The 16,475-nt window shown below is 36.9% G+C and overlaps 1 protein-coding gene across 12 annotated transcripts in view; it reads right to left on the minus strand.

Annotated features, from left to right (window-relative positions):
• The window catches only part of STS (steroid sulfatase), a 121,146-nt gene that overhangs the window by 72,192 nt on the left and 32,479 nt on the right, over window positions 1–16,475 (minus strand). For all 12 annotated transcript variants that reach the window (XM_037377533.1, XM_037377527.1, XM_037377538.1 and 9 more), the window contains 2 exons: window positions 12,738–13,161; window positions 1,264–1,400 (listed from right to left, as the gene is read on the minus strand). In XM_037377533.1, the coding sequence (XP_037233430.1) occupies window positions 1,264–1,400; window positions 12,738–13,161 (561 nt within the window). The remainder of the gene's footprint in view (window positions 1–1,263; window positions 1,401–12,737; window positions 13,162–16,475) is intronic.

The raw sequence follows: 16,475 nt of genomic DNA on the forward strand, positions 1-16,475 counted from the left end.
ACACAAACACTAAGACCAGATAATGCTCAGTAGCTTACTACCACGTGGATGCAAACAGAAATGATAACACATGCATACTTTTATCTAGTGCAAGTGCGTGATTGACCAAATGCTAGTGGCCATTGACAGAAGTGATGATGATTCAGGGTGTGATACAACTGGAATGAAAGCCACTCTTTACAAAACCTGAACTAAATCATTCCTAAATTTATCAGTTGCCCACAAGGGTTTTCCTCATTTTTGCAAATACTGCACTAAATACATTACAAATCACTAAATATGCTGTGCTTCCTTTTGTCCCATAGCTTCTGGAGCTAGACTTCTTGGTGCAAAATATGCAAAGATATACACATAATGTCTAACTGCACATGCTTGCATACTTTAAAAATATGTATGCACCAAAGATGAACACCTGTTCACAGCAACTTCATAAGGAAGCTATATTTTCCTGTAGAAAGCCAGTTTGTGCTGGGTTGTACTGAGAACAGAATCGACTTGGTGTATATGCGAAGGAGGAAGTAAACTCAACTTTAGCTCCTAATACTGCTAGTCTCCAATATGACTATTTTCAAACATGAAGGACCTTTTTTTCACAGGTTATTATCTCTGGAATCAGAGTCACTCCAATACATTTAGACATATAGAAAGTCTGTTGAAAGATGTAATGATCAACTGCTCTCCAGCCCCAAAGAGAATGGAGGGCTCCAAAGGGCAAATTGTTTGGGTTTGACTGTTCTTCATGAACAGAAGTGGACCCTACCTGAGTGATTTCACTAATTCAGAGAACTCACTAAAGTAATTAGTAAATTACTGTTGCCAACAGCACATATTTTAGTCACTTTATTTGAAAATATTCTGATATCAGTATCATGTTGTCACTTTTCAGATCAGTATATTGTTTTATGAGGACAACCTGCAGAAGCCAGATGGCACTCAGAAGCTCATAGGGTTGGATTTAACTACTCCACTTCAAACGTCCACAGTTATGTTGTCCCTATTTCTGCTAAGTTCATACCGTATAGACTACTTTTAAAGTCAAAGATACCAGGCATTTGTAGGACACAATACATTTGGTCATAAAGTAGATATTACAAGAGGTCAAATTACTGTGCCTTTTAAATGACTCTTTCTTTCCCCTAAGAATAAGGGACACATATGTCAGATACACCACAGACATCCAAAATTCTGAAGTCTGTATTTGGGACATGAACATAAGTCTTCCATGAATTCCCTCCATTGCTGTTAGAAACATATGTAACATACCTACACTCCAGTCCATTTCCTCCACTGCATCCCCATATAAACCATGCTTGCTCTTTCCTCTGAAATCTTTTGAAGCATGTAGAGCAGTATGGACATGAAGATAAGACAGGACAAGAAGAAACGGTGCATTGGTGTTCCTGGAAAACAAAACCAAACCAAATCAAACCCCAAACCCTTAGTATATTTCATAACAAAATTTCTACGAAAAAATCTTTATACAGTAAGGCTCAAAAAACCCACAAAAAAACCCAAAACCCAAAACCAAACAAAAAAGGATGAAAAGGATTACTGTAACTGATTATGGGATAATCCTGAACACACACACACACACACACATACATGCGTGCACATGCACACACATGCACATGGAGTTAAATTGTCATTCTTAACTGTATACTGAATTGAAAGCAGAAATAAATGCCAAAATCTAATTAGTTACTGTTTGCTAGATATATTTTTTGATAGAGGATTTCCTTAAAGCCAGGAACCTAGAATTTTCTGGCCAGAAGACCTCTCTTCATTTTACAAGAACATATTTAAAAGCCCAAATACAACTGCTGTTAAAAAAATTCCTTCAGAACTACATGTATGTAAAACACAATTACCTTTCTCACAAAGTTGTATGGAAGCTGATCAACTAGGCTATTATGAGGACCAGGGTCATACATAGCATAACATCACTACCTATGTTAAATCAAGTATATTGGTACTCTTCGTCCTTCTTTATCCTAGACTAAGGTATATGACTGAATCTCTTGCCATGTGTGTGTACGTATGTGATCAGTACATAGTTTTACAAATACATTGTACCAAAGAGTAACTAATCTCAAAGTACATATTAACATGAAGATTTTTCCTCTCATGCTAATGAACAGTTTCCATTGTCTTCCGTCTGTTTCCTGAACTGATATGAAAGAATGAGTGCAATAAATAGACTCTGTAAATTTTGCTGTTCGTGTGATCTGTCAACATGATTTTTATGATCAGTTCCAGTAGGCTGTGAAAGCACAGCTCAAGTAAGAACTTTTCCTTATGCATTATTTATAGAACTTCACTTAAAATTGTGTAGTACTAGCCAAATTAAATGCTATATGCTCTAACAGCATCTGTAGTACATTATGCATATTGTAAATATCAGCTGAATCACAAAAGCCCTACTCAGAAAACTTGTCTGGATCTTACCTTAAAGCACACAGCTAATCACAGGGTATTCTGGAGTTTATTTACCATATTTTCCTTCACCAGTCTGTGGTGGATAATACCTGGGATACACGTCAACATCACAGGGCAACTATATATTTCTGCATGCCGTTGATTCACCCGCTCTTTAAAGAGGGGAGGAAAAATAGACATGCATATACAGACTGTTTCTTTAAAATAATAATAAAAAAATAATCTAACTGTTAGAACCTGAAACAGTCTTTCAATAATCTGATATCAATATTTCATCCTTAAGGAAAAATAACTTGTTTTAACCTAGTATATTTATGATTAATTTTTCCTCACTCCTTGGTTGGACCTGTTGTTACTCAGGTTGTGTGGATAAAGCTTTTTTTCATTTTTTACTGGCATATGCAGCAGTACATAAGCACAAAATGGGAATATTTTATTCAGATTACTCACTTGATAAGTATGTTTCTGATTGAGACTTTTTCTTCATTAAAAAGTTTCTCCTTTTTTGAAAAAATGACAGAATAAATGCAACATTTTTCATGTAGAAAATGGGAACAAAATAATTTGAATTCCCTACAAATATTTGTGCATGTATCCTGTATTATGTTAGTATTATAAAGTACAGATTCAAAAAAATAAAGACAGTATTTTTCATAAAAGATACACTGTCCACAAAGTTGTTTGTTGCTATTTGAAAGATCATATATGTGAAAACCTTTCATTACTGTAGCAACAAATGACACGAGATTTCTGAGTCAATTAAAAAGACTGAAAATACCAGCACTTCAAGTAACAAAAGACCTATACTTCTAAGTTTAGTAATTAGTATGTACATTAATGTAACACTGACCTTTCATTAAAGAACATTTCTTCAAGGCATGATTTTTGTTTTACAACTTGTATTTTTTACTGCATGGGATTATTTTTCTGCAAGGCATGATTTTTGTTTTACAACTTGTATTTTTTACTGTACGGGATTATCTTTGACTTTTTCTTTAAACAGTTCACTGAATTGAGAGTACTATACAAATTCTAGGGTAAGACAGCACAAAAATTTACTTTATACTTATAATGGCATAGGCATAATTTAGTTTCCATGCAAACTGCCTTGTTCTAATGTCACAGAGATAGCGCATACTTCTACGTATATTGCTAAAAGTAAGTATCAGAAGCCTCCACCATAAGCGTTACTTTCAAGTGATAATAATCCAAGGTTTTTTTGTGGTTTGTTTGGTTTTTTAAATGGAACTGACACAAAGATCTAACTTTCATGAAGAGTCATTGAATCAGTGATTGATATGGAAGGGCACTACATCATTCTCTTCTTTGCAACTAAGATTGAAAGGTTCTGATTGACAGCTCTCTGTCAGGTGGAGAAGTGTCTCACCTATTAATATCCTATAAAAGATCACAGGTAGCTATTAATCTCCTGTCAAAACTCTTGGAGGAGAATCATAACTGACTACCTTCACCATGACCTTGAAAATGGAATGACAATATCAGCTAGCAGGCAGGAGAGAAATTTGACAATAACAGTTTAACTCCTGAGCCGCTTCAGTAAACAGCTCCTACAAAAACGTATTGCCACTTTTACACAGTTCAAACACAGGAAACTTCAGTTTCAAAAGATTTGAAATTCACTCATTCAAATATAGTAATCTTTTTTATCTAACATGAATCACAGTCTTTTCAATTTACTGAGTAACCAGAGAGATTACATACATCTGACATAAGACATTCTTTAATGTGTGTTTAACTGATCTTGAAAACATCTAAAAGCATCACGTTGCTGGCGACTGCTCTGCATTGCATAGTACTAGGTTCTTTTTTAGTGTCAGTAGTCTTTATTCAAGGATTCAATTCAGGCTTGAGCTGTAAAGAACAGCTTTAAAGTGGGTGAGAGAGCAAGTTACAACTAAGCTGACTGTGCTTCACACATGGGTTTTTAACCTTTTTCCTCTATTTTACTCTAAATGCTTTTTGCATTGAAAACTCTCTGGGTGATTTTGTTTGCTTTTCTATGCATTGACGTTAATCTACGACCACTGCTACAGAGTAACAAGTGGGGCTCTAAAATTGTTGGCCTGCAATTGTCAAAACAGATTTCAGGTATGATTCTGGGCTCTAAACTAGGTGGGAACACACCATGACAGGGATCCATTTAACTTTTTCATAACAAATTCTAAATTAACCTTTAATATGATATACAAGTACAATCTTTCTAAACAACTTTTTTTTTCTAGATGTGAAATTGTCCTCATGTTCTGGCATAAAGGTAGATACACTTGGCTTTGCCTGAGCTGGGCAAACACTGTGTTGTTAAAATTGGGTTATCAATTCTTTCTGTAATCCCCAGTCTTATAAATTCCAGCTAATTCACCCCTAAAGCCAAAATAGCTTGCAAGCAGCTATTTGAAACAGATGGGTAAAAAATGTTACTTCTTATAAAGATGAATACCTATGATTTAATAAGACTTATTAAATATGTATGAATATATCATTTTCACATAGTCACAGTACACCACAGTCACACTTAAAATGAAACAAAAATGCTGAAGTATATAATATGAAGGTACATTTTCAGCACAAATACGTAACTGTGTTGACAAAGGCAGATGTGAACCTAACCTTTCCTTTCCTGTAACTCTCCTTTTATTGAAAACATTCTTCTTATTCAGTATTCCCCCAGTGGATAAATTAATGCAATGCTTATTCCCCACAGCTCCCTTCTCTACTTCCAGATTAGATCACCAATTAGACAGTGCTCTTTGTGGTGGGAGTGGCTGAATGCACTTCATTAAAGCCTTCTTGTTCCTGCAGAAGAAAAGGTAAACCTTGGCTTAGTTGTATCAAAGCAGGCCTTTGTCCTACAAGCTGAATTTTGGTTTTTTTCTATTAACAGGCTAAAATCCTTGTTAGTGTGAATCCATCAATGAATGAGTATTTCTGTCTATACTCTTTTAAAAGACACACCTTAAAACACAGATCTCATATTTTAATTTTTTTTCAAAACCAGAAAAGAGAACTTCAGACCGCTTGGTAGTAATTTATCAAAACCAGAAAAGGTGTTAAAAATGGAATAAGAAAAGGGGAAAAAATGTAAAAATATGGAAAATCCAACTCTTTCTGGAAGACATTAAAAGTAAGATGTATTGGTACTATATCTGCACTTGTGAAATTACTATTTCACGCGAATAGTCAAGACATCTCTGATTTCATGCTTATTTCTTCCATTAAATGCCTAAGGTACATAATTCATATATGTTTTTATTTTCTTTATATATAATCTTTTTTGTCCCCTTCAAAAAGTACATTCTCATAAGCATGGGGGAAAAAAAATTTCTCAACTACTACAAATTATGCTCGTTACTTAATCCCTCTCCACTATAAAACTTTGGAGCCCAGTATATGGCACCACTGCTTTTTATAAGTGACACATTTACAATGCAGTCTGTCACTCATCACAGAACTAGCTAGGTCCTTAATCATTCTTAAATTAAATCTTGCATTTGCAGATGGCCCTAAAGTATATAAATTCACAGCTTCTTCCTGTTAGCTTTTTGTTCAAAAGGAACAAGCAGAGGTCTAAGGAAAAGGTATGAAGAGCCAGTAGAGTTGTTATGGCTTGTAAGTTACTACCCTTTTTTAATATGTATGTAAATACATATCATGTGTATACAAAGATAAACAAACTCTTCTCTGTAGTTTGTATTTTGGTGTGAATTACAAGAAATACTCTTGTAGAATTCATAAAATCACTTGATTTCAGATCTCTAACTCCAGTACAACATGCCAAGCACCTGATGTTAAGACCTAGTGATATATGGAAAACCTCTATATCACAGCCTGCTAGAATACATAAAAAAAATCTGACTGTGTGTTGTAACAGTGTTTCAAGGACTGAAATAGGATAGATGAAAGCAAAATTACAAAATTATTAACTGTCATCACAAAAGTTTGAATATTACAGCTATGCAATTTATGACCAAAAAATACTTGCATGAAAATTATTCAACTTATCTTCACCCTACCTTTTGAATATAAACATGTTTGTATGCAAGCACTGTTTTCCAAAAATTAGATTTCATTTGTTTGGGTTTTTATTTTAATATTGTTATTAATTGTGATCAGCTAGATGAATTTGCCAGAGAGGTATTCTGTATCACAGAGTGGTACTTTTGTGTTGTTAATTTCTGATACATTAGAAACTGGTCTCTGACTTTCCAAATTTGATTGTCTGTGCAGCTGGTCACTAAAGGACATGCTGAAGACATATGAGTGACAACCACACCGAACTTAATATGAAATAATTAGCATCCATTTAACTTTTAAATATATCGTAACATCTAGAGAGTGTTCCGATAGGTTTACAATATGAACACACAAAATCACTCTTGGGAAAAAGTAATTAGAATTAACATACACTGAGCTGACCTGCCCACTTACAATTAGGATAAGCAACTAAATTGATATTTGTTTTCACACACTGGAATTGACAATTGTAATTGTATATACTCTTCTCCAGTGCCACTTATGAGCATTGAATCTTGTATTTGTTCCCTTTCAGTCTACCTAGGAACAAATGAACACAGTAATACATATATACTAGACTGAAGGAAGAACAAATACATTACCACCTCTCCTAGGTGCCTAACCATGCCAAAAAAACAAACCAAAGTAAGCACATAGCTATAGGCTATGAAGAAATTCTCAAAATACTTTAAAAATACAAAATCTAATGATTATGTAGAATCACTGAATTATTTAGGTTGGAAAAGGCATATAAAGTCATTGAGTCCAACCATTAACCTAGCCTGCCAAGTCTACCACTAAACCATGCCCATAAGCATCATACCTACATGTCCTTTAAATACCTCCAGGGATGGTGACTCAACCACTTCCCTGGGCAGCCTGTTCCACTGTTTGAACACCCTCTCAGTGAAGAAATTGTCCCTAATATCCAATCTAAACATCCCCTGGTGCAATTTAAGGCCCTTTCCTCTAGTCTTATTGCTTGTTGTCTGGGAGAAGAGACCTTCACCCACCTCACTACAAGCTCCTTTCAAGTAATTGCAGAAGGCAATAAGGTCTCACCCGACCCTCCTTTCCTCCATGCTAAACCACCCCAGTTCCCTCAGCTACTCCTCAGAGGACTTGCTCTCTAGACGCTTCACCAGCTCCGTTGCCCTTCTCTGGACACTCCACCACCTCTATGTCCTTGCAGTGAGGAGCCCAACACCGGACGCAGTATTTCAGATGTGGCCTCACCAGTGCTGAGTACAGGGAGACAAACACTTCCCTAGTCCTGATGGCCAAACTGTTTCCGATACAAGCCAGAATCCTGTTGGCCTTCTTGGCCACCTGGGCACACTGCTGGCTCATGTTCAGCTGGCTGTCAACCAGAACCCCTAGGTCTTTTCCCACCGGGCAGGTTTCTGGCCACCCATCCCCAACCCTGTAGGGTTGCGCGGAGCTGTTGTGACCCAAGTGCAGGACCCAGCACCTCTTGTTGAATCTCATACAGTTGGCCTCAGCCCATCTATCCAGCCTGTCCAGACCCCTCTGCCAAGCCTTCCTGCCCTCAAGCAGATCAACATGCCTGTCCAACTTGGTGTTGCCTGCAACCTTATTGGGGATGCACTCGATCCCCTCATCCAGACCATTCATAAATATATTAAATAGAACTGTTCCCAATATGGAGCCCTGATGAACACCACTTGTGACTGGCTGCCAGCTGATTTAACTCCATTCACCACCACTCTTTGGGCCTGGCCATCCTGCCATTTTTATACTAAGTGAACAGTACATTCATCCAAGCTATGAGCAGCCAGTTTCTCCAGGAGATAGCTGTGTGAAATGGCGTCAAAGGCTTTATGTCTAGGTACTTTTTTAAGTCTAGGTAGACAACATCCACAACCTCTCCCTCATCCACTAAGTGGGTCACCTTCTCGTAAAAGGAGATCAGGTTTGTCAAGCAGGACCTGCCTTTCATAAACACATGTGGGCTGGGCCTGATCCCCCTGTTGTCCTGTTAGTGCTGTGTGATGGCACTCAGGATGATCTGCTCCGTAATATTCCCCAGCACCGTGGTCAGGCTGACAGCCCTGTAGTTCCCTGGATCCTTCTTCCTGCCCTTCTTGTAGATGGGCATCGCATTGGCTGATCTCCAGTCAACTGGAACCTCCTCGGTGAGCCAGGACTGCTGATAAATGATTGAAAGTGGCTTGGTGAGCGCTTCCACCATCTCCCTCAGTACCCTTGGCTGGATCCCATCTGGCCCCATAGACTTGTGTGGGTCTAAGCGGTACAGTACATCAATGATTATTTCCTCTTGGATTATGGGGCTTCATTCTGCTCCTGGTCCCTGTCTTCCAGCTCAGGTGGCTTAGTACCCTGAGAACAACTGGTCTTACTCTAAAGATCGAGGCAAAGAAGACACTAAGTACCTCAGCCTTTTCCTCAGCCTTTGCCACTACGTTTCCCACCCACATCAAATAAAGGATGGAGATTCTTTTGTTGCTAATGTATTTATAGAAACATTTTTAATTGTCTTTTATGGCAGTAGGCAGATTAAGTTCCAGTTGGGCTTTGGTCCTTCTAATTTTCTCCCTGCATAACCTCATGACAAAGGTAATAAATTTTCCTTTTTTTCCTGAGTTCCAGCCAAAGTTCTCTGTTCAGCCAGGTGGGTCTTCTTCCCTGCCAGCTTGCTTTTCAGCAAGCTGTGGGGATGGCCTAGTCCTGTTCCCTTAAGATTTCCTACCTGAAGAACACCCAGCCTACCTGGACACCTTGGCCCTTCAGGATTGCCCCCCAAAGGACTCTGTAACCAGTGTCCTAAACAGGCCAAAGTCTGCCCTGTGGAAGTCCAAGGTAGTGTTCTCATGACTCCCCCTCCTTACTTCTCCAAGAATCAAAAATTCTATTGTTTCATGATTGCTGTGCCCAAGACAGCTTGCAACCATCACATCACCCACATGTTCTTCTCTGTTCACAGACAACAGGTCTAGCAGGACGCCTCCCCTAGCTGGCTCACTCACCAGCTGTGTTGGGAAGTTACCTTCCACACACCCCAGGAACCTGCTAGACTGTTTCCTCTCTGCTGTATTGTATTTCCAGTAGACATCTGGTAAACTGAAGCGTCCCATGAGAACAAGTGTTAGCAGTCATGAGACTTCTCCCAGCTGCATACAGAATATTTTATCTGCCTCTTCATCCTGGTTGGGTTGTTTATAACAGACGCCCACCATGATATCTGCCTTGTTGGCCCTTCCCTTGGTTCTTACCCACAAACACTCAACCCTATTGTAACCATCATTAAACTCTAGACAATCAAAACACTCCCTAACATACAGGGCTACCACACCACCTCTCCTTCCTTGCCTATCCCTTCTGAAGAATTGATATTTATACATGGTAAGAAGTCATAAATCTAACAATATGATTGAGAAATATCTAGAAAAAAGAATACAATGTCAGGAAGTCCATTGCCTGAACTCTGAAGAACTTATAAAGGTATTATAGATAATAGGTATAATAAACTTACATAGATAAACTATTTACATTGTAATTGTTATTACATATTACTATATGTAAAATTACTATATAAATATTACTATAAATATATATTAATATATATTATATATAAATATAGCATAAAAGGCCTATATAGGAAGTACCAGTGCTGTTGAAGATTAGAGCTTCATCATATATTTATTTTAAAGATAATTAACCAATTAAAACATGCATGATAGCTTATGATTTTTAGTTTGATGATGAAATGTATATTAAGAATCAGTTAGGGCGCATGACTGTATTATTTAAATGCAGGATTGTTTGAACTCTGGTATACTTACTTGTGCACAAGGATTACTGGTGTACAGGACTGAACTTGCTACTTATATTATCTGAATAAAAGAAGCTTGTATGACAAATGAAGTGTTGAGTCAAACATGTGGCTAAAGGAGGGCTGAGGGAGACTGCTCACAGAAAGAAGTGGAACGACAAGAATGCTGTCAGGCAACCATGGCTTCCAAAAGCCTGGTGGCCCCTCACTTATGAGTGCCAGATGTCTGACTGCTGCTGCAGCCTGGTTGCCTCTTGACATCCATTCCCCTACAAATGGCCAATGTCAGTAGACTGGTCGTAAAAGCAATGGTCTGCTGGTGCACTGGAGTTGATAGGTATGAACTAAAAAATGTCAGTACCAGTGTGTCAAAGCAAATATTGATTTTGTTGCTCACAGTAATATATGGGACAGATCAGTTCAGTGAATATTAATCTAATTAGTCCTATCCCCAGGAGCAAGTTTTATGGTCATATACTTTGCATGTGAATTCACTACAGGGCACAGTTAAGATTGCTCGAATGCCCTAATTGCTTCTCAATACTTTAATGTGCTTGGATATTCTTTAATTTAACATTGACTCTGAATTGTCTGGGTTATAATTCTCACTATAATTGCAGCATTCCTGTAACAAAGTTTATTGTAAATTACGAATATGTGCTATTAACCTTGACTTCAATTTAACATCACTTTTGTCTGGAAACTGCATTAAGAACTGGGGCCAAGTGCCCAGCTGATGTAAAGCCACTTATCTCCAGCTGAGTCAACAAAGCTATGCTGACTTAAATCTTACATTGTTTTGCCAGCTCTAAACACTAAGCTATACAATAACACTGTGCACATTATGAATATTAATAATGTTAAAAGAGTTACTAGTTTTCTAGCATTTATTTCCAATCTTGAACTCACCCGTTTTGGGGCTACCATTTCATTGCCATTGCATTGAAATCAATGAAACATTCAGAGATAACCAAAACACTATGAATCACTACAGGCACATTGCAAACTTGTAAATCATGGAAGAATCTGCCAACTTACATATAGTTAATAAGTTAATGTACTCAAATGTTTTAAAAACACCAAATGCTTGGTCCCTAAGCAAATAACCTCTTGACAGTTTTTTGAACCTCTCAAAGTTTGTGTGTGTGTGTGTGTGTGTGTTTGTAGTAAACAAAATACTTCACTGTTAAACTAGTTATAATGTAGATGAGAAGGCTTCTTTATCACCATTGCCAAGATGAAATAAAGGTATTTCAGTTTATTTATAAATACTCATAAGAATGGTGATTGTTGGGAAGACTTACTCACTTAAAGAAATTTGAAATAAACCCCATTTTATTTTGGTATGATGAGTAGGGATGGCCACATCAAATATTTATAATGACAGAAATTACAGAAAAATTGCACTATGAGATCAAGATTTTAGGTAAATATTTTTTCTTGCTAACAGTCTTGATGACTACTGCATGCAGTCATTAAGTCTAGAAAATTTAGCCCCTGATTCTTTGGTATAAGTTTTCATTCAGCAATGACATCATGTGAATGTATTCACAGTAACTACCAGGCACATACTTTTCAGAACAGCAATTAAGGGACTTCTTACATCTTAGAACATGGTTTTACTTTTGATTAGCTATCTTTAGAAATGATGCAACCTGTTTCAAAAGTGACTAAGAAAAATACTTTGGCATATTTTTCAACTTAAATGGATGAAATATTTTGCTCAAAATATATTGATTTATATTTCAGAATATGCAAATGTGTACTTTTATGACTTGATCCCACTAAAAGCCCTGTGGTGGCAATTACACCAAAGTAGCTAACTTTGCAAAAATGAAGAATGACTTAGGATGATTTTGTATATCCAGTGTTTAAGTAACCCAATGTGATGGTTATTAAAAAATCATTGCTTTCAAAACAACATTTACTTCCTAACTTCTCTAAATCAAATATTTTAAAAATGAGTATGTCATAAAAGTGGAGGCATCTAAAATGACAGTATCTTAAAAAATTGACCTTATGAATGCTATTTAATGGATGCATCAAATAAATGATGAAGCTTCCCATTCCAGAAAAGTCATGGATTATGACTGCTTTGTGGTTTCACATAATTAAGTCACACTACAAAAGATTATTAATATTTCAAGTTACATGAAATTCTCAAGAATGAAACTCCTAAAAAAGTTAGATGTTTTCAAAATTTTTTTGAAGCAGTTTTACTAAAGCAGTAAACAGTTTTTAATTTTTATAGAAAAAATAATGATATAACAGATAGAAAAAGTCAGTCACTTTCACTAAAAAAATTACTTTCGGTCACCTTTTAAAGCAAAAAAAAAATAATCATAATACGTAATGACACATTCCTTATTCCCACCAGTTCCCATTTTTTTCCTTTCTCAGAAGCATCATCATTATGAGATACCAGCATTAACTTATAACACAGTTAGAAACCTACCTTCCTATGAATTGCACAGCTTCCTTTGTCAGTCTCTGAGTAAGGTTCTCATAGGATAGTGGTTGCTGGATAATCTGATGGTCCCTCATTAAGAAGCAGTTCAAGTGTCGAAAATGATAAAAGAAAAAAACCAAAGCCACAAGTGAAATAGTGGCTATTAACAAGCAGTAACCCAATGCTTGGAAAGGTACTTTGAGGAAGCCAATGTGCTGCGCTATTGCCAAAGAGACCAGGGTGATTCCAGCTATTTCGATTGGGATGACAAGGGATTTCTGAACCCCTTTTAAAAATACGCTGCCTTGGCCAGGTTTGCAGTCTCTAAAATTGGTCACGGTGAGCCCATAAAAGTAATCAAATCCATGACTGAGGGGGTGGTGACAGAAGTCATTACTGCTTTCACAGTTCATCCCAAGATGCCACTTTCCTACAAAGAGAGGAGGACAGGGAATATTTTTGTAGTTAACTCATCAAACTTAAAATGTGCACTACTCCAAACATGAAACTGTCACTATCTGACTGATATCTCCCCGCCCCCAGCATTTATTGTGTGGATCCCTATTTGCTATCTAATCTTTCTTTATGCCTTCATGAAAGACTTTGTTTCATGTCTGCCTCTTCATTTTAGTTAGAAATAGTTTGGCACAGATCCTGATGGAGACCATTAAATTCTGAGTGGGCTAGCAGGTCACTGAAGAGCAACAGAGCCCTAACAGATAGTTAACTTGGAAAATGAAGCCTTTGTGCATGTGTAGTTAAATAGTCATAAGAAAATACCATTTTGTATCAGCTACTGCTTTCTTAGGAAGAGCCAATATGGAGTTATGAAATGTCTTTTCTGGAATTTTTCTGGCAAATAATTCATATTTGACTAGGTTTTTTTTTTAAAAAAAAAAACAAAAACCAACCCAACCAAAACCAGACAAACACAAACCAAAACAAAAAAACCCAACCAAACAGTAACGAAGAGGGAATAACCCAAGAATATTGACATTATCAAGGCATTTATTATTTAGATGATTGCAGAATCTCTGAAATCACCCGTTTCCCTCACTATATACGTTTATATATATAGTGAGGGAGATAATCTTTTATTTATATGTATTTTACATATACATAAATAAAAAAGAAACAATAACAAGTAAATTACTGCCAAATACTATCTCTCACAGCATTTTGTCTCACTAGGAAATTGTTCTGATTCTGCAATAATGTTGGACGCTGACTGACACAAGAAAACAGTGAGTCTGATTTGCATTATAGTAGCGTAATCTATGTTCATGCCGATTACAGTAAGTGTCTAGATAATTCATTCTGTGACTCAGGTACAACCCCTTACCATATGCTTATGCATTGCTTAGTGCAACAGACCTAACTGTTACTTAAATTCAAATGTATAATTAAAAGAAAATCAAATTCAGTTAAGCCTATTGACGTAAATTATGGCTAGAGCTATGCTCTTTGGTCTCAGCAAGGAAATGTGTTGAGTATTTGACAAAATGTGTCACTCTTGATAAAATAGATGACAATATATATTTCTGGGCCAAATTTTATTTATTTTTTTAATCAAATACCTAAACATGACCAGCAGAATTTAGAGGCTGTGATCTTAAAACAAATAAATACAAAAACCTGCAAACCCAGTAAGTTCCCACCCCCATAACCTATCCCAAATAAATTTGAAATATTTTATTCTAAAGACTTCAGGATACACATGGTAAAAAGTACATGAAAGGAAAAAAAGCATGTATAGAATTTTCCCCTTTCCTCAAGGAAAATCTCAGCTTTTACCCATCTGTAAAGAAGAGTCCTGATGCAGGCAGTCCCTGAGCATCTCCTGGGTGTAGTGAACAGCACATTCATCCTGTACTTCTGCTTTTGACAATGACAAATGCAGGTACTGCAGTACCGAAGAGGATGAAGGTGGGGGTCAGTTCTGTTCTTTTTGAAAGAGTACCTAGCAAATGGGCTTCATGTCATTATTTCTCTTTCACGAACGACAGAACTAAGGTATGGGATGGGAATGCTGTGTGCGTAAGTTCACCCATCAGAAAAGGTGGGGAAAAAGATCATAGAAATCTTGAGCCTAACCATATGCTTAGTTGAATCTAGTTCTCTCCGTATATCTCTTGATGGTCTTAGGTTAGAAATACCTTCTCTATATCATAAAAGCAGGTACAAAAGCATTTTCAGGTCTGCTTATGTGCCACTGCAATGGAAGCCTCTACAGCTTTTTCCTCCCTTCAGAGGCTTTCCCACTTGCTGTCAGATGGCCCCTCACCTAAGGCGGTATTCTGCTTTCTGTGAGCAGAATGGTTCTTGTCACTAATTTTGACATGGTCCAGTGAATGTTATTGTGGCCGATTATAAAAACAGCAATGCAGGCCACTGTACTGAATTTTCTGATGTTATAATGGTGCCATAAAGGGCTAGCTAAGACTGAAACTTTTAAATTTCATTCCCAGTAAGCAAAGACACAGATTTTGGAAAACAAAAGATTCAGTGTTTCCTCCTAGGTTTACATGACTGTCTTTATGCAATAGTCATAAAGCCAGATGTGTAGCAAAGTGAGCATGAAAAAACTGTCATCAAGCTAGATAAATGAAATAAAGGTAGAAGCTTATAATCACAAATATAAATTATCTTAAAGCTTTATTTTTTATTTTTTTGCTGTTATTTGTCAAACCAAAAGCACTTATAAGTCAGTAAAAAATATGAAAAAGAAACCACAAAAAATTGAATACACTTTCAATGTCATTTACTATGATATATGTAAGTTTGTTTAAACTGGATCTCAATAAAAGTAGACATTGCAAGCCAGGACAGAACAGTCCTGCAACTACAAATCAGTACAGGGGAAAATATGGGATCTATTTTTATCGAAAGGGTTTTAGCAAACACAACAAATTGTTCAATGTCAAGATGAACTTGGGCCTCAGAAAAAGATTTGTTCAGAAGCCAAACAAAGCAGACAGCAGGTTAGCTGGGAAAAGCAACAGAAGCACTGGTTCAAATTATATCAGCAGCTGTGACGGAAAGACACAATTGCCATTCTCAAACGGCTGATGAGGTAGAGGGTTTTGATACATCCTGCACTACTCTGAAAAAAGCAAGTCATGACTGGGTCGACAAGACATATTTTGTTTCATTCCTTGTGACAATAACCCCTGCCTTGAGCTAATGTTTCAACAGATTACTGTAATGTGCTTTATACTCTGGGGCCCTTCTGAATCTGAGAGCAGTGGAAAATGCTCTCACCTCTTTGCCAAGTGAAGCTTCACAGTATGACACTTCACACAAGCATCATACACATTTCAGCAGATTCTGCCAAGCTTCTGAGTGAAACTTATGCTGTTAATTGTAAACTATGAGTACCTTAATAGTTTGAGACCTAGGCTTTTTCCCTCCTCTCCTTTGGCCACAATTAAGACTTCTGCAGAGCAAAAGCAGTGCAGTGAAAGGCAAGTGGAACTAAGAAGCAAGTCCTATTCAGCCATGAAACCTTATTTGGAACTTAGCTTTTCAGAAACCAGAATGCTGGAGAGGCTGTAAATCCATGTTTCCCCTCCACATTTCCCTCAGACAGTTGAAAAGGATGCAATATGAAGACTGAGTTGTATATGATATATTTCCTTTGGTATGATTTTGTGTTCTTCAGATAAATGCTAAGATACAAGATGCAGAGGAAGAGGCAAACAGAAATACATGTTCAAAGAACTATATTTACATTAATTATGTAGT

The sequence above is a fragment of the Falco rusticolus genome, chromosome 2 (genome assembly GCF_015220075.1).
Source record: "Falco rusticolus isolate bFalRus1 chromosome 2, bFalRus1.pri, whole genome shotgun sequence".
Lineage (NCBI taxonomy): Eukaryota > Metazoa > Chordata > Aves > Falconiformes > Falconidae > Falco > Falco rusticolus.